We start from the raw sequence: 19444 nt of genomic DNA on the forward strand, positions 1-19444 counted from the left end.
GGTATACGTGAGAACAGAAGGAACTTGTTTCCTTAACTTGACTTATGCATTTGCTCTTTTGTGCGACGAATATGGTTAGAACCTCCTGCTAAACTCTCCTAATCAGGTACGGTTGGTTGATAATTGTAAATCCCAATACAGTTTCATCAGGAAGTATGTTCAATTAAAGAATTTTTGCTCAGTTAAAGTAAAAGACTAGAAAAACGAGTTGCGGGGCCAAAATAGAATCTTTTAATGGTTAGCAGTCGTCTTTCGCCCTCTTAAAATGATGGCATCACGAATAAAAACGCTTTGTTTGAAGAAGTGTAACTCAAATACGTTCCTTTAGTGGGTGTAGTATCAGTGCGTTACTAGGCTCTCATCCAATCTTGTAGTCACCCCCGGGGCTCGTCTCGTCTTTGCTTCGGCAAAGCAAAAGATCACACAGTAAAGTACAAACAAAATTACCACCCTCTTTTGCTAGCGGGAGCAGCTTTTCCCACTTGCTTTACAGATTTTCCCGGCACATTTTCCGGCGTGGATGTACTCGCGGAATGTGGCGCAGTGAATCTATGCCGGAGTGTGTATTTAGCTGTCATATGGGTGCTTGTTTTGGGGAGCTGCTATAATACACCTAACTCCCCATTGCCGGGCACTCTTACACTTTTTACCTCGTAACGTGTGGGTTGAAGGAGAAGAAGTTCTGTTCGATGGGAAAATGTAATTTATCACAGCGCAAATTGATGGCTTAAGGGTAGAACAAGCCTAGGCGATGCGATAGCGCGGGAGGTAGCGATAGCAAAATGCTTCGCCTGCGGAGGCCTCGTGGATCTTTACGTAATCATGAAATTACTTTATAAGCTCTACTGCTTTGCACTTACACATCGTGCGGAGTGTGTGTGTGTGTGTTTGTTGACATGCGTGTTTATATGTAAGAAAGGCGGGAAAAGAAAAAGAATAGCTAGATATGTACTCGTAATACCAGTTTATGGAATTTGAAGCAATTTCTAACGTTCGCGAACCAAAAGAAACAAGGATTCCTTCTAGATTTTATCTTTCATTTAAGTGCGACAAAATCCCTTCAATTCTCTACAATCATTTTGAGCTTTTCTACGTGATAAAGATTCTGTTTTTACTTCACGAGGAACTCGAATTCGATAAAACAGTAGCTGAGCGTAAGAATGATATTAGTAAAAGGTAACACACATCACATACTTTTAGAAACATTTGCGGTCGGAAAATAGGTCACACATTCTAGGTTTAACGAGTTTCTAGGTCACCGGGGGCGGCCCGGTGGTGTAGGCGACATCGGCGCCGGTCTTCAAACGGCAGGACCGGGGTTCAAAACCCATCCGGACCGTCCCCCCGTAGTGAGGATTGACTAACCAACTACGTGGTATCGGCAACCTAGTAAGCCATTTTCAATGGCCAGCATGACCTTAGAGGTCGTTACGCCAAGAAGAAGAAGGTCACGCCGGCCATCTAATGACTTTATACCTTAATGCTAACACCACGGAGTTGGATATAGTCAGTCCTATCCGGACGAGGGAACGGTCCGGATGAGATTTGAGCCCCGGTCCTATCGTGTGAAGACTTGCATCGTTGTTGCTTTGCCATCGAGCCATCCCAACTTATTTTGTTCTTTTTTTTAAGCTAAGCACTTTCATTAGCTAATTAAATAAAATGTGCAACACAACACCCCAGCTCAATACCGCACTTATTGCTGCGTTGAAAACTAGCCCCATCGAATCAACGCATCAACAAAACGCTTCCGCAAAACTGTGACGATAACTAATGTCAGCTATTTGTCGACTCCTTCGAGCGCTTCAAAAGCTTCCAATGATATTAAACGTAAACATTTTCCTTTTAAGGGGTTTTGCCACTAAAATAAATCCGTTCAGCTCCGCACAAAACTACACCAGCACGGGGAAAGCGAACAGTTTTGATGAAGTGGACGCTCAAACCAGCCTTGGCGCTGCATAGAGCGAACCATCTCGTCAACACCACCACCACCACCACCACTACCTCTTCAAACACTTCACCCTATTATTTGTGACATTTGTGTACCTTTAATGCCCGGCGATCATTAAACCGACGTAACGCGAACGTTGTTGCACGCTTCGGGACCGGTAAGGTCCCCCGTTGATCGTGTGCATAATTTCCATCCATTTTCAGCAAAATGTGTGGTTCACGCAATCGACCCTTGGTGGGACCCCACTTTCTCCGAAACCTACTCACACACGGAAGGGTACTAAATTGGGCACATTAGGCATCCGGTTGAGACGTAAGTGAGGTAACCATTGGGGCAATGTAAGTGATTTTAATTGGATTGAATTGCTGATATGATAAGCACTACCAGACCGTGCCTGTTATCATGGGGTGTTTGTGTGCGACATTTTCCGGGGCTAGTACACGTTGAGTAATGGGTTTTTAAATAACCGTTTCGATTGCTGATACACGATAAGGGGCGAACTGTAGCGAAAACAAATATGCTCTCTTATCGACAGGAAGAGATTTTTTTTATTTTTGTTTGAAAATTGTGATAAATGGAACAAATGTCTTTGTTTTGTTTAGTAAACTAGTGTTATCGTCTAAAGTTATGGTAATCGAAATAAGACCATGTTTTCGCTAAAATTTAGCAAGTAAACTAAGTAATTCCGTCATCCAAGTATGTATCCAGTTTTTAGCAAGGGTCTGTATTATTCCACAAGAGAACACTACATCCCGAGTGTGCTTGTAGCAGTCGGCATTGTATTTGATGAAGGTGTGCCAAAGAATTTTGAAATTTTTAAATCTGAATACGAATGAAAAATACGCCTCATACAAATACAATATCAATTCAAATTCAACTACATTTTTTGTTAAATATATTTGAATTAAGAAAGGCTGCTAAGAGTCAGGATTTCCTCACCATCAAAAGCATTGAACTGCTTGTCTCAATGATTGATAAGGCGTTTAGGATCGCCCTAATCTCATTGTGGAATTCCCGGCAATGAGAAGGCTGACTCACTGGCCAAAACAGGCGCCCAAGAAGGTGCTTTTTACGATCGACCAATCTCGGCCCGGGTGTTCCTTCGTTTTACACAGCAACTTTTCCTGTCTCGTTGGCAGAGCATGTGGGAGGTGGTTCATCTCGGGCGTTTCCTTTTCTCAATCTCACCGCAAGAGTCCTTGTGGCGTTGGTTTGATGGGATCTCTGTAGACAGGGCATTCACACGAATGATATCACAACTTATGTCGAATCATTTTGCATTGAATGCTCATCTACAGCGTATAACGGAACAACACATACAGCGTATGTGGATCACCTTCTGTAGTCCTGCGTGGAATTTGAAACCGCAAGACCCTCCTTGTTGAGCGCAGTCGAGCCTATCGGCGTTTCGAGTGTACAGAAATAAGAGAGGTATTGGCTATCAGGGTCCTCACGTGCATGAGGCTCATCTACCGAATCGCCACAGCCAACGGTCTTGTCCTATGATTCCACGTCCTCATTACAGTGTTGGTCAGCTCATAGAACGGGTTGCTCTATGTTTCCAACAGTGCGGGATTTTTGTCTGAACAATAATAAGACGTATTCAATATCGCTGATTGTTTTAAACACGAAGACACTGGTTCTGGGACCTGATAAACACTGCATCGTTCCAATCCTGATTCGTTTTCCACAATTTCTTTTTCGTTATTTGTTGTGTTGTCCATGTCTTAAGTGTTTTTTCCGTAGTGCCACGGATGATCCGATGACGGGACAAAGGCAATTACTGTTGGTCTTCATTTATAGCAATAGTCACACATGGTATTGACAATATGGCAACGTGCTACTATTGCACATCACTGGGCAACATCACTTTCAGCAGCTCATACTGCACTTGTGAGTGTTTGTGCCGTTTTTAAATCATAAAATCAATTCATCTACAACAATCCTGTCATGTGTCGTTTGTATATGTACTGCGTGTAGTTGCCACAAGTTGCTACTACTGCTAGTTAAGCGTTCTTTGAGTTAAAGGATAACAAGGGCTCAAGCTTTTAAAAACAACACGTTGTTTGTGACTAGGTGAAACTAATTTCAAAGCCGCTATAAGCATTTCAACTCATGCTTTTCCCAGCGACCGTTACACAAACCCGCCCAAGGGTTAAACAGTGAACCAGATAGGACTAACGGCCTTGGACCCCCTGTCTGGGCGTGAGCGTGCGTTCAACAAACAGCGAGCGAATTTTCAACGCAGCGTAAACATTACGAAACCTTGCTTGTTTCTTGCGACCTGGGTGCTCGGAGTGGTAAATGAAACCTTGTTTTCTTGCCTTAGTCACGAAAGACTGTTTCAATGTTTTCAACGTGTAGTGAAACGTTAAAATTGTAATAATGTATTTTTATTATTGTCATAAAATTGAACAAAGAAAAGGATTTAATTGGAAAAAAACAGCGCCACCATAACAGCATCACTAAACGTCACGCTGCGCCGTTACTTATCGCTTCGATTCGCTCGCACAATGATTAATGCTTCTCCGATACCCTGTTTTGCCAACCTTTCTATCGTATTTTATTTATCAAAATATGACAGTCTATTTCGATAATCTTTTATCGCTCTTTCGACCAAGATCATAATAGAACAAAAGTGTTCCAAAAGTGATCATCGTCAGAGCTTTTGTTCATCAAGCTTTGTTTTCCTTTTCTGCTGTGGGTGTAACAGAATCACCATTACACTTGCCAGAAGTTTTCACCACCACTTGAGCCGCCGCAATTTCTGCCGTGTCATTCAAAGTGATAGGACATGACAAAACAATAAACAAAAAAACCCCCGACGAACACCATCATCATCGTTTGATCATATTTCGGGCAGATGGATGCGCTACAAGGAAGTAGAGTTTCATTTCATCTTACCGATTCATGCGCGGCTCATGCATGTACATATTGGGCCTAGCGTAGGAATTTCATATATTTTCACCAAATACTCTTTTTCCGAATAGTCGTCGCCGCGCACTCCAAGGAAGCGTGGGGGGTCGGCGAACAGTTTTCAAACATTTGGAAAACAATGAGAAGAAAAAAGAAGCACCAGAAAAGAAAGAACAGGAAGCACAAAGATCAACTTTTTGTGGGCAATTTGTAGATGAGTCAGCAAATTTTCCCACGTGCACACACACACGCTCCTTCGTGTTGTCAGGCAGCAACTTTTCTTCAAAGGGAATTCTTTTCCCTCCCATGGAGCGTGTGAGCGAACCGCGCAAGATGGAACGTATTGGCCCTGTTGTTCTTGAATATGTTGTCGTGTATGTGTCTATAAAAGTGTGGAATTTGTCTTCTTCGCTTCGTTTCCTTTCACCCACCTCCACACGAAAGGCGAGGGCGAGCGAGATAAAACAAAAATAACGGACGCAGCACTCAAAATGAGTTCTCAATGTTTTTTCCCCCAACCCGATGCCCACTCAAAACCGCGCGAGTGGGGCAAGTGGGGCTACATTCCATCACTCTCTGGATGGTGGATGGAAAACCCGTTCTTAAGCTGTGCGGTTTTTCGTTTTGTTTGGTTCCTGTGTAAGCTGGAATGCTCGCAACAGGGGAAAGCAAAAAAAAAAGCTCCAACTGGCGTATGCGTGGCGTGCGTGTCTTGAAAACTAAACCAATTTCCGCCGGAGTGCGTAACAATTTCGGAAAAGCGAACCCCATCGTCGTGCCAAACAAAACATGCACACGATGCGTGTTTCCAATTGCCGGTGTGGTATGCGCACGTGTATGTGTGTGGAAAGGTTTGTGATGATCGTGACTGTTTCGTGTGCGTGCGTATTTTTCCTCCAGCGGACATTTCTAATGCTACCGTCATCCTCCGTTACCCGATGATTCGTTTAGAACGCAACGCGCATAGCTTGTCCTTTAGCCAGCCTGTTCTCGCCAGTCATGCTAGTAAATTGATTTTTACTTCTGTAACACGGTGAGCTAAATTTGAATTTTTACCAATCGTTCCAACGGTCCACTGTGAGCGAACCAGGGTGAAAAAGATTGGCATCATTGGTATTGCGGAAAGAATGTTAGGCAATAACGCTTTCCAGCAGAACGAGCCTACGTGTTTGCGCTAGCTGTTCCCTGTACGAGTATTGTACGAGAAAAAAAAAAAGGTGGCACCTGACTTGAAGAACAACACGTGCTTAGCAGTTAAGGATTTGCACGAGTTTTATTGTTCATCAGAGCATCGGCGAAAAATTGTGCTCAATTTTCGCGTAGAATCAACGGCAAAGTGAAGCTTTACGTTGTCAGCAAATCAGCCTCACTAGCGTTAGAGGTGAATATGCATACGTGTTTCACCACTCATCATAAACGTCCTTAATGGTGGGGCATCCTTATAAATTCCAAACACACACATGCACATGTTCGCATCGTGCGATTATGATCACGTTCTGCAAAAGCAAACAGAGTTCACCACCTTAACACTCATTGAGGCATAAATTTCAATCACCCAATGTATGCTTGTTTGACCTTATGCTTCTAGCCAGCAGGAACACTGCTTGAGAGCTTTGCTATGATCCCCCAAGAGGGACGGATAATGTGAGTGTGCGTGTCTATGTACGAATGTTTGAATGTGTGCGCCACCGTGTTGAAATGTGTATTTCAATTATGAAAGGGTTAATTTGCATACCACCACCATATAACTCGATCGATTTCCCAAGGACACAATCGGCTGCTGTCTCCATAGTGTGGTGGGTCCACCGAACAGCCAATTCACAGCAACATTCGGCCCAATCGGCCCAATCCAAGAATGTTTTAAACAGATTTTCAAATTAATTTCCATTTGGAATCAATTGCCGATTGCAATAAATTTGCACTAACCATCTTATTGTAGTGTGCTGCCGGGGGAGGGAGAGAAGCACTGTTCTTCCCCGGAGTATTATCGCCAAGAACCAGCCATCGACAATTGAGCTTAATTGCATTGATATTTTAATGCATACGTTATGCAACAATTGTTCTTCGGTTGCATTAGAAGCATCAACATTAGAGTGGGATATTCATTTGGAGCCGTAATTAATGCGTTTCCAGAATTGACCTGTCCAAAGTCCAAAGAAAGTCCTTGAGTTGGGAATAGCAAGTTAATAGTTTATAATTGGACACTGAAAAAGAATTTTATTGTTTAAGACCATAACAGACAAGAAGGAAACCTTAAAATGGCGAACCTTTAAAGCTACAACAAGATTTCTTCAAAAAAAATTTTGTAAGATCCAATTTTGAAAATGGTTTTGGCGTCTAACATAATCTGAGTCAGTTTTTTATGTGTGTTTTGATGTATTGCGACAGAAATGCTGCTTGATTCCTACAAAAACTGACAGTCAATACCGCACGCACCAACAAATTAGATTCGAGCCTCCAACGACCTTCGTTCGTTTCAGAGGATGGGTTTACCTGTTTCGGTTTAACTGTCATCACAAAACCCCTTCTAGGTTAAGTGAAGTCAACATAGAACCCATTACAGGATAAAAAATCTTCTTTATTGCTTTGACTTTAACTTTAAGCTCTTAATCATTTTGTCTTCAATTTCCTCGACCGGAGCTAGACTCCACACGATTTGATGCTTGTTACTTGCGTCTCTATTACTATGCCACCGAAGCACTTTAAGCATCTTACCACAAAATCCTTTCAAAACATTTACAGAAATTAAAACCACATGCACGCTCTGAAAACAACAATTGATACAATACATGTGCGTCTGCATCATTGTTAGAAATGATGCCCACAGCTGACATCACTTAAAATAAAACGAAACCAAACATGAAATCCAAAGCGGAACATAGAAAATACATTTCCGCAACATGAAAATCAGTTTTCAGTTTCATGCTCAGCATTGAAACAACACAAATTATGTTCAAAACATGGCTCAAATATACAAAAAACACACACATAGGAACACAAATGATGTACCACATGAATAAAGTAACAACATTTCATCCATATCACGAGAACGAAAAGTAATACACACCTGCTCCCTCGGCCCACTTCTGCAGCACCCGTCCACCATTCTTACCGTATTTTTCTTTTTAGGGGGACCGGAAAATGTGCAACCACCGTTTCGGATGTGCGGTGCAGTACTGTAACTATCCGCTTTTTTTGCTGCAGTTTGTATCGGAGAGTGCACAGTAGTGACATTGCTTTCCTTTCATCATCATTCATCCCAATTTGCTGGTTCTGATTTGGCACAGGACGAGTCCGATTTACATTTTTATCAAACACACTCGCTCTCTTTCTTTGCCGGTTGTGTGTGCCGTGTGCGTGACTGAATTTTTCTCTCCCCACTTCCTTGGGAGTATTCTACCAGTGTCCCGTTGGCCTACCAGTGGCATTTGGAAGCTATTTGTAATGGTGCAAATTTTAAAACATTTGCCCAAACCGACACTACATGTCCGGCTCCCAGTCTCTCAAAAAAAAAAAAAAAAAAAAAGCCCCGAAAAACCAACACGCGCGCTTGCTTTCGGAGCTCCATTGACCTACATTCGAATTTATTTATGCTTCCATGCACAAATGTGCAACGTTGCATCCATGCATATACGATGCGAACGCATACACTGGCTGAAGCAGACAGTCATTTTACTATCGGAGTGGAATAATTAAAATATTTTGCAAATTTACATACACACCCACATGCTCATGTGTGTGTGTGTGCGAGGGTGGACACACACGCACATGGTTTTTATTTTGCAATAAAGGTGCAAAAAGGCTGCAGTGTGAGTAAATACAAACAGTTTACAGTTTTCCAGCGGCAGCTAGTGCAACTGGTTGGGGAAAAAAATGGAGGCCAGAAAAGAGTAAGTTATGAGATTTTTATGTATCTTTCATGGAACTATTTGAAAATGTGCTTGTTTGTGCGCGCGAATGTAAATGAGAAGTATTGTACAGAAATCAGTACAAAGAGTTCTAGGAAACTGAATAATTGAATGCGTAACCGAAAACAAACGAAATGTAATAAAAACAATCCGTAATTTAGTGGTGTTGTTTGTTTTCTACACAAAAAAAAAAAAAAAAACAATTTATCAATTTGCAAAAGCTTTAAAAACACATTGAGTAAGCAGTCCTGCATCAAGATCCTCTCAAGAGTTTATTTAAAAAGCAACAAACCAACTCTCGTCTAGTTAATCGCATTCTACGTAATTATTTCCATCGCTTCTTATAGTCAGGTGTGCCATCGGATCCTCACTGGAAAAACGATAAACAGGATTATGCAATTAGTGGCAAAAGTTTAGAAGCATATAATTTTCATTGGAAGTATTTGTTTTGCATCCTTTCCCAGGAAGGTACTAAGCAGCAGCTATCTGATACAATGTAACATCCTAATCAACAAGGGATGACATCCTGGTTAGCCACACGAAGAAAAGTTTTCGAATCACGAATCAAAGACTCATCAACTTGGTGCAGAAAAAAAGGTTAAACAATCACATGGGAAACTCTACACTTACCTTAAATTTGTAACATTTTCTACAAACAAACCATTCCATGCTAGGGATGGCATCACATACTTGATAAAATAGTTTTTTTTCTGAAATGATTCATCACCTCAGGCTCCGGTCAGGGCACATCAGTACCGGGTAAATTGTTTAATGAAACAACACGCTACGCGCTGCCTTTTATGTAACACAACATTGATTTGCTTTAAAAATCCTCTTAAAATTTGACCATCCTTGCCACCGAGTGGAAAAGGGTGCACAGTTTGAAAGTTTTACTCAACACTTTTCAGGTGCTTGGGTAGCAAAAAAAAAAAAAAGTTTCAACAATGTGCTTTGCAGGACCAAAAAGGACGAGATACTTTTCGCTTTTGTGTTCGATTGATGGTACGGTAAAACTGTCGAAATACTTCGATGACCGCGGTGATGTTTGGAAGCATAAAATATTTATAGAGTTGCAAATCACATTGTCCAAAGAAAGTTGTTTCAGCCCAATCGCGTATAAACCGTGCGCAGCAGATATTCCACCCCAAATGGATCACTCCAGGCAGGTATGGGCGGATGAATGTTTGGTTAGTTTGCTTCCATGGAACGAATGGTTACCTTCTCATGAGCTCCGAAGTACAAAAAAAAAAAACACACACACAATTTGGTGATTAAAAATTTAAATCAAGTACGAATTATTGCACTTTACCACGTGGATGAGTGCACGAGTTCGACAAACCTAACCATACGCACACAAACACACCTACAAAGCTGTGAATGTTAGTGAATAGAGAAAGAGAGTGAACGTGACAAAGTTTTAATCAATTCATGGATCTGACCGCCAGACATCACCATGAAGAAGTGTAAAGTTTACCGATGAATGGGTTGACATAAATGTACCATCGAGAAGGGCAATGTGGCAGTGAAGCAGCAGTAATGGACAACAAACCTTGCACAGAGCGAAGGCAAATAGAAATCATCATGAGTGATTTCTTCCTGTACACAACACAGCGCTCAGATTGAGTACCTCATGCAAAAGATACGGTGTAGTACATGAATCCTTTTCTTACACACAAAGATCTTATATGTGCAACAAACACACCGAGAACGCACACAGATACTCATGAATGTCCGAGGCAACAGTTATTAACGCCAATGAATTTTAATGAGTCCTTTCGTACTGTAACCAAAAAGGGGCACCAGAGGTACAAGGAGTCATCCTCTCGACAGCAAGCAAATATCATCATACCACCACCGGTTTCATGGAGAAGATGGCTCAAGCAGACTTGAGGAGCACATTTAGTGGCCAGTAAGATCCTTGACCACAATCATGGTTAATACACTCAAACCCAGCATGATACACTTGAGTGGTGTGTCTTTAGGAAAGGGGAAGGATGGACATCAACTGCACTGCAGGATAATGCTTTGATGACCATCAGCCTGAACGAGAGTCCATTCTGTAAAGATGCTTCTGTCGTATGTTATTGTACTGTACCCGGTTCGGAGCATGTCCATGGAGACTTGAGGTTTTCTCGATGATGGATAATTTTAGCAACGTGTAACGGGGTTGTATGACGGAGCGTATTCTTATCTAGGAGTTGCGTGAATTATTTACGACATCGTGTAGGATGTCAGCGTGTTTGCCTGAACCAGCTAGGAGGTGATGATGATGCAATTGGACGATCATTGGAAGTGAAGACATTTTGGGACGTCATTCCAGTGTCCCAAGAGTAAAGCGAGCTGATACCTCTTTGCAAGACATAGATGAATTTCTTACGACGCTAATAGTAGATGCTATCCTTCAATTTTTAGGATAGACAAACGGTGACCAACGAAAGACATAAACTTGAATTTTAGGTTGTTGACAGTAAGCCCTCAAAATTATGGCATCAAATAACAATATTAAGTACTTAGTTCGAGAATGAAGAAATATTACGAATAATTAGCCGAGACTATCATCAAAAATCTGGCGGGCAAACTAATCCACCATCACTATCATCCACCAACGACGTTACTATGCTGGTAAACATCAACAAAATTATATTTTCCATTTCCCAAAATCCATAGCATGAATCACGTGCAGCTGATATCAGAAACCCATCTGGCATTAAATAAACTTCAATGTTTACACCCTCCATTTAAAGTCAGTCGTGGGGCGTCCATGATTAGCTGGTCGTTATTGTGCATTAAAACCCCTGCCACATAATGATGATTCCTCTAAATAACTCATCATTTGTAATCGACTTGTCCAATATACTACTACATCGTGCTGTTTATTCGATTTCTCCCTGTGCGTTCTTCGCACTTCCCAAGCCCAAGTAAAGTAAATCGATCAACCGCAAAAAGCATAACAGAACATCGGCTTCATTCGGGAATAAAAAGTATTATTTTGTTTCTTATAACTTACGTGGCCCTATTTTCGCCTCCCCCCTTTTTCAACGACAAACCGCGCACAAATCTTCACCCCACTAAGGGACTAAAGGCAGACAGTGTCGGGTAATTTATGTTGCCCGTGATTAACTTTTGCCCGATAGACATCCCCTGCGCTCGTTGCTCTGCTTGCTTATCGGGAAATAATTTTCAATTTAGTAGTTCATAAATTTGCTAAAACCCATCCTACGCGCCACGCATTCACAGCGAGACGGAGTCGCGTTCCATTAGTCACAACCCTCACGATGCATTGATCGCCACCACAAGGGCACTTCGTGTGACGGTATTATCCGCGAGGGCACTTTCCCAGTCTACGTCACTGTACACATCACTGTTCATTTGGTGGAGCACGATTTATGCGATAAGTTTGAGTAGTCTTCTTTAAAGCTAGCAAAAAAGCTTCCTTTCTTGAACGATGCAAAAGGCAGCAAAAGAAGGAAACAAATTGTTCGATACAGTTGCGAAAGTAGTAGCTACACGTTGCCCTCAGACACAGTTTCGTGACACATGGATGAGTTAAAAATCGAATGCAATGCGCACATTTACACACTGTGGTAAATGATGTTCATGGACAAAGTTTCGTCCCGATACGCTGCTGCTTTATTTCACTTTGGTCCGGTTTTATGTTGGAGGGTAGCTCATTGCTGATCGAACCGCCACCGCTCCACATAAAAAAGACTGGCTATAGAGAATTGACGGTTTCCGGTATAGGACCAAACAAAAAAATTATCCAAAACTTTGACTATGTTTCTGTTCCTATCGATAAAGAGTATTCTCTTCCAACTAACAACTGACCGAACCCTATCCCTTAGCGGTAAATTTTGCATTCATCTACATAAAACTTAACGACCAGATTAAACAAAGTTCTTTTCGGGGGAATAACGTGGCTAAAGTTCGCAACAATATCGTACAGAACATCATACATCACCCGTCATCGTGCAAAACCGTCCATCTCCTCTGTCCCGGGCTTTCGGTAACCCGGCTACAAGACCGGAAATGGACAACGAAAACTCGATAGCGTCACAATGACTGACTTTTGTGAGACCGAACGGAATTGGTGCTGATGCCGGTTTTACAGACAGTTCGAACACTACAGAAGTTCGGAAAATGTTCCCAATACTGCCCCCACTGCTCCGCAGCCAAACCATTTCCGATTCAAATTTGTATGAAAATCAGAACCGTCGACAGAATCGTCGAGCAGAATGATAAGAGAGAGAGAGAGAGAAGAAGTAAGATTGTACACAAAATTCTGCTGACCAAGAGCTGTGATTTGGCTCACAGAGTTTAGAGATGTATGGTCTACTACAGTCGACAATGGGCCATCGGATACCGCCCTCCGAATACCGAATGCTTTTCCAATGGACAAATATCGTCAAAAAGCATTTGCCCATTTGCCTGCCCATAAAGATGACTAAAGCTAGATATCTTTCCTCCCAAATCCAATCCCGAAGCAGCTCTATGAATCAAGATCGGATAACAGAAGAAATACATATGTCACGCATGCATAAGCAGCAGTCCGAGCGTTTTGGGGGAATCGAGAAGATGACTCATGCCGGAAGTGAGCGGAACCGGAAGAGCATCGATCGGTGATAGTAAAAGCCGAAATAAAGAATGCTTTATGTGTCTGTTTGCCATTTAGAACAATAATACGATAACATGGTCATGTACAGTCGCAGAAGTTGCCTTCGAATGTGTACAACTCTGGCTGAAATTGGATGTCGTGTTGGAGATTTCCATCATTTACAAACAGCATGCTCGAGATAGGAGGATACATTTGACACTTTATGTGTTGTTAAAGGATTAAAACGGATACTGAAGCGTTATCCGCTTGAAGTTGTAATACAGCTTAAAAATCAATTCACAACCTTGTTTTTCCACCGGACATTACTCAACTGGCGAACTTTAATGCATTATGGTCCACGGTGAAGGGTGGTCATAAACCACACTGAACATGTCCCAATGCGCGAATTTAACCGCACCAGCCAAGACAATGCATTGGCTGGGTTCGTTCGAATTGGTCACCAATGTCTTCTACCGCTGTATGTCCAGATTCGGGATCATCACTTCAAGGGATGCTACTTCCGTGTGCAAACTTCCTAGATTGAGCCAGTCGACCGTATCATGCAGGGGCTGTATACCTTACGCATGTGTCTTGTGAGAAATGTGGTATTTAAGGACAGGCACATAAATTAGCACACATCGTACCATAAATTCCACGAGACAATTGAGTAAATATTTTAACTTTCCTTGTCGCACAACTCCGTAACTCCCACTTCCGTCCGGGTGCGTTTTGGTTATTACCAGCATGATTTTCAGATTTCATCCAACTCTTATCTCACTCCACCTGGTTTGGTAATGCGGGGTGGAGTTGTTGCTGCACAGAGTGGGAAATTATCGCCCCAAGATGCAAGAGGAATGGATTCACCGCATCCCGTATTGTGGAAGATAGGATTGAGAACCACACCACACACTGGATGTGTGTGTGGATACGTATGAAGGTACCCTCTTACTACCGGAAGGTTTGGGAAGGATAGATTGGTAGGAACGTATGTACCTTTGCATCATAGAAGCGGAAAATTGATTGAAGGAAGGTAACGATGGCATAACATTTGCCTTTGGTTCTTTCGAGATAGCAAAAGACACTGTACGATTTACATATTATCCTTCGCATAATGCTTTAAGAGCTGTGCCTTGTCCATTTCCTTAGAATTCAAGCCTGAAATCATCCCGTGTGCCGAGCTTCTTTTAAGTTCTTTAGTTCAAGAGTAAAAGACTAGCCGTCATTCACACTACCTTGTGGACGCTTCAAGCAACGGCATCAACCTTCAAGTGAACGAGGAGAAAGTTTTGCTAGAAATTTATACTTATCCCATCGTTTCAACGCTTCGCTGCTTCGTAACTAGTTTGTTTTGTGAAACAATTGGACGCACCAAACCCCCTTGGGCCATCCAGTTAAAAAGTACAATTGATGAGGTACATGTTCGGAAGGCTCAAGCGCTTCCTTCTAGGAGGTTATGTACATTTTTTATGTACTCTTCCCGTAGCAATCCTTCCGGAGACTGCTGGTGTTTCGAAGAATTATTCCTTTCGCACCTATACACCTATTAAGAACTTTCTGGACTTGCTTCCTCGTTAACTGTTTCGCTTTTCCTTCACCTACCGGTGACCTTATGTCTCTGTATTCAAGGGGAAAAAGTTCATTCGTTTTTTTTTAACCAGAATCTCTCTGCTTGCCGTAGAAGGGAACTTTTCCTTTCTCGGCACAAAACATTCCGATTCAAGACGTTTTGTGGTCGGCGGAAATTCACGGTGGGCACTAACGCACACACGCCTTCCCCGGCAGCATTGGACCGGCATTGAATTTACAGATAAAGTTCAACATCTGCTTCTTCTTGGTAATGCTGCTTCAAGAAACGAACAGCACCACTTTGAATCTTTCTCCCCCCCCCCCCTCCCTTTTGCACCCGCTCCAACGTCCCACGCATCCACTTGGTAGTAAGATAAATGGTCGACAGATTGCAATTTATTTGCTCTGGTGCACTGATTTAAAGTGCGAAGAGTGAGCGCACCGCACCAAAGAACAAAAGTCAGCATATCAGAGCAACAGCACGCTTCTTCTTCTTAAGCCTAGTAGGAAGATTGCGGAAAAAGAGGGAAATGGAAAGGGGTCGATTTTCTAAAAAATAGTACTCCATGCTCCTTCAAGTATTGGGTCTACTTCCGAGATAGACAGACGACACTGAAGACAACCGGATGATACAATGGTAGGAAAGTTTATCTTCACTGCACAGAAGCTGGCCCAACCATTTGCCGAACAGGGAAATGCAACAAGAGATACAGATGGTTCAGACGTTCAAAAAACGAAGGCTGAATAATAGGGAAAAGGTTTCTTTTTTTCTTGTCTGCGCTTGTGGTGTCTGTCCGGTTAGTGTTGTTTTCTTTTTGCTTGCAGCTTTAACTTTCTCCTTTGTTCACTGCTATTAACATGTTTCACAATGCGAAGGAACATTCATCATATAGAAGAGATGTGTTAGGGTAATGCTTAGGTTTTTTTTTTGGTATTTAAAGCATTGCAATTATTTATCAGTGATTATTATCAGACGTGCCGATGTTTGGGTTAAAAGTATGAACATGAAGGAGTGAAATTCTTCAATTTGAAGCAATTTTTGGACTTTTTTACATTGAGGTACCGATATAGTAAGCTCGATAAGTTTGGGTTGTTTGACCTGAGTTTTCAAATCTTTGTTCGGCACTTACCTCGCTTTTGCCTTTGGAAACACAGTTGCGTATGTCAGAGCTGGTCGGATCTAACACGATGGTGTCGCGCTGAAATGGGAAAGAGCGAGAAGAAAAAGATGTTGTTCATTAATGTTTTTTTATCACACACACATACACTAATTGCGTAATTGTAAATTGTTGTAGCAGAATAATCTCGATACGTCTCAGATCCTCCCGATGTTGGCTTACGTAAACCCTCATAATCCGTACATCCTAGAATTCATCATTACGGGATAATCTCTCTAGAGAGACACGGGGCCCCAACGGAGGGCAGGGAAGCCAAGACGCAGACAGATTAAAGAACGATGTCATCGCTAATTAACGGCTAACGAAGATGAACTGTTTACCGACGGCAAACAAACAAACAGACTAATAGCAAACGGTCACCTGTTTCCACGCTTCATTCATCCATCCATCCGGTCCGCCCGCTTAACTTCAAGTGAAGGGTAATTACCGTCGATAGGAAATTGTTTCCTCACGGTTGAACGGCTGTGCTACAGCGTTGGGCAGATAATGACAACATCCGGGAGTCTCAAAGGATATGCTTCATTATTTAATCACAACTCCATTCCACACACAACCGGGACCGTGTCCCGTATCTTTTCTGGTACACTTTGAACGTAGAAAAGGATACCGGTTTAATTGAAATCGCAGGGAATGAAATTTGATCCACAAAACTACGTGGCACCGAGGAAAAAAGTCGTAGCTTTTACTGGTACTTCGGTCTGCCATCCGTACACCAAATGTCAAATGTGATTGAAGGATTAGGAATTGTGTAGGACTCCCTTTAGCATTTATCCAACATATTGGCGTATTGGCCTTTAGAAACGGACACATTCAAGTGTGGCTTCTAATCACTTTCAATGCATTTTTATCGCCTGTTGGAGTAGCGTTGGAATTTTCAAACCTTCCTAGCTCAACGCAAGTACTTGCCTTGGAAGTCTCGATTCGACAACGCCACCGACCAGTAAACTTCCGTGTACCACACACCAATCTACATGCTTCGTGCATAATTGACAGGTAATTTACAATAAATCAAAGAACCTAATTAAATTTTAAAACTCACTCTTACGTAGTACTACCATTCAAGGACCTTTATCCCTTCATCATTGCCGATCCCCCAAAAACTTTAAGGTTTTTCGCCATCTTGGCAGGAACGAGAAACACATTTTCTCTACTCGTTAATGTTCGAAAGTGCACACGCCTGAATGAACCGACCCACGGACAGGATGGGATGTTAGTAAGCGAGGGGGAGGGGGGGGGGTAAAGGTAGAATTCTTCCCATCTCTACCCCATCCACAAAGGGTTGCTTTTGTGGAATGAAAATGGTATTTTAGTAAAATGCCAATCGAAAAATCAAAAACCCGCAACACCCACAGGGGTCGCGCGAACCTTCTAGACAACGCTACAAAAAAAACAGGGGAAGAAAACTCGCAACGAAAAACGTTCTTGACGCTGTGTGTATGCTTGCAAAAAGGTCTTTCGCGACATTTCTATGGCACGTTTTTCCTTGCTCGCGACGCGTTATGATTACAGTCCCGACGTTGATACTGCACAGCAGCGTCAAGCAACCAGTTTCGGGAAGGATATTGCGTTTGCTAATTTGTTCCACTTCGATGCCTTGTGCATACGGACGTAACCGATGATGATAATGAGTTGGTGTTTGTGTGATGGGTGGAAAAACGGACCGAGGTGAATATTTTGTCCCAAAATGGCTGAACGTGATAAATCGATCTTTCCGTTCTCGTTAGAGTGTGATAGGGGTAATGAGTACGAGTTTTGTTGTTGGTTTAGGGTTATGCTAAAATTAAGCTAGGAGAACTTTGAATTTCACAGTACCAGAAGGGGTAGTTAAAAGGAATTATTTTTCCATTGACAACGTTTATTGGGATTATAAGGAATGTTTTGTTTATCGGTACTATAGAGAAGTTTATGTCTGCTACTTTTACGTATTTTGTGCAATACATTTCTTAATTCAGTGAAATATTCAATGTTCAAATAAGTGAGTTAAACTAAATTAATTTAATTAAGTTAATTTGGACATTGTTTTAATTCGTTACTTAAATAATAGTAATGCCTCTTTCCAAACACATACGAAGCAGATAATGATCTTCCCATTGCATAGCTTTAGGCGTTTTGTTTTGTTTCAATAATGTCATTCGCCTTAGAGAACATTTGATGTTTAGGGCAAAATAAATTGGCTTAATTATTTTCAAATCCAATTTCGTTCCCATAACTCAAGCATTGTTCATTAATGAAAAATACAATTCTATTTCGATTTGTAAATCAACTGTCACTTCAAGAAACGCTGTAAAGTGTGATACACCATGTAACACCTCGAGCACATTTTTCATCGACAATCCCCCACCTCCGAAAGCGGGACTTTTGGTCAAATAAGGACAACCAACATGAGAAAAACGGTAATCATCACACCCTTAAGGACCTTCTCATTCCGTTCAGGAAAACCGTTCAAAGAATGTGCTTAGAATACCACACAAAAACACATCACATTGACCCTGCTGCTGCGTGCGTTTTCAATAGGCAGCCTCTGATTTATCTACTAAATTTATTCCAACTTTTCGGGACCATTCCAGTTGCCCAGTGCCAGGCCGGGTAATGCTATTGGCAGCGATCGAAAAGTAGAGATTTAATTAAAACCTTACACCCTCACCCGCAACCATTGTTGCTCGAGTATTTTTCTCCCCAGTCCTTACAACGCGCCCAAAGGAAAGGCACAAAAGCACCAACTGAAAACAACAATTCGATAATTCCAAAATAAAAATACTTTCACTGGGATTTGCGCCATTTGTTGGGATGTGGCGTTGTACTACAGGTACCGCCTTGAGATTTTCTCACAGAACCGAGGGTTAGTGTAATAGCGCGAAAGTTAGCGAAGAAGACTGGCACATGGCACCCGTATGCTACAGCATCGCGCGGAAAACCGCACTGTTTAGCTCCCTCTTTGCTTTTCCAGCGCAAACCGAACCGAATACTTTATTAAAAGTTTTTACAAATGCTGACACTAATTAAAATCGTGTTCTTTTCCAACTTCCCCGGTCCCCCCTCTCCCCCTCCGGCTGCTTTACCCTCTTGTGCGGCTTCTCTGCATATGCCGGCAAGCAAGCACTGTCAGTTATGGTTCGAAGTGTGGCGAAGTGTTTTCCCCGAGGGCGTTTGGCATTTTCATTTGCAGGCAGATTTCTTCACCCATTCCATTGCTACGCGCTGCCCCTCAGTTGTCCCTTCGTCTGGGTACATTTGTGTTGAATATTTATTCGCGATTAGAAATTAGGAATTTTTGTGTTGTGTACACATCTTTCTACCGACCCGGGTGAACAACATTACTCTTGAGATCGTTTAC

General features: G+C 42.1%; 1 protein-coding gene across 2 annotated transcripts in view; it reads right to left on the reverse strand.

Annotated features, from left to right (window-relative positions):
* The window catches only part of LOC126561735 (semaphorin-2A-like), a 624320-nt gene that overhangs the window by 52125 nt on the left and 552751 nt on the right, over positions 1-19444 (reverse strand). For both annotated transcript variants that reach the window (XM_050218043.1, XM_050218042.1), the window contains one exon: positions 16063-16131. In XM_050218043.1, the coding sequence (XP_050074000.1) occupies positions 16063-16131 (69 nt within the window). The remainder of the gene's footprint in view (positions 1-16062; positions 16132-19444) is intronic.

The sequence above is a fragment of the Anopheles maculipalpis genome, chromosome 3RL, assembly GCF_943734695.1.
Source record: "Anopheles maculipalpis chromosome 3RL, idAnoMacuDA_375_x, whole genome shotgun sequence".
Lineage (NCBI taxonomy): Eukaryota > Metazoa > Arthropoda > Insecta > Diptera > Culicidae > Anopheles > Anopheles maculipalpis.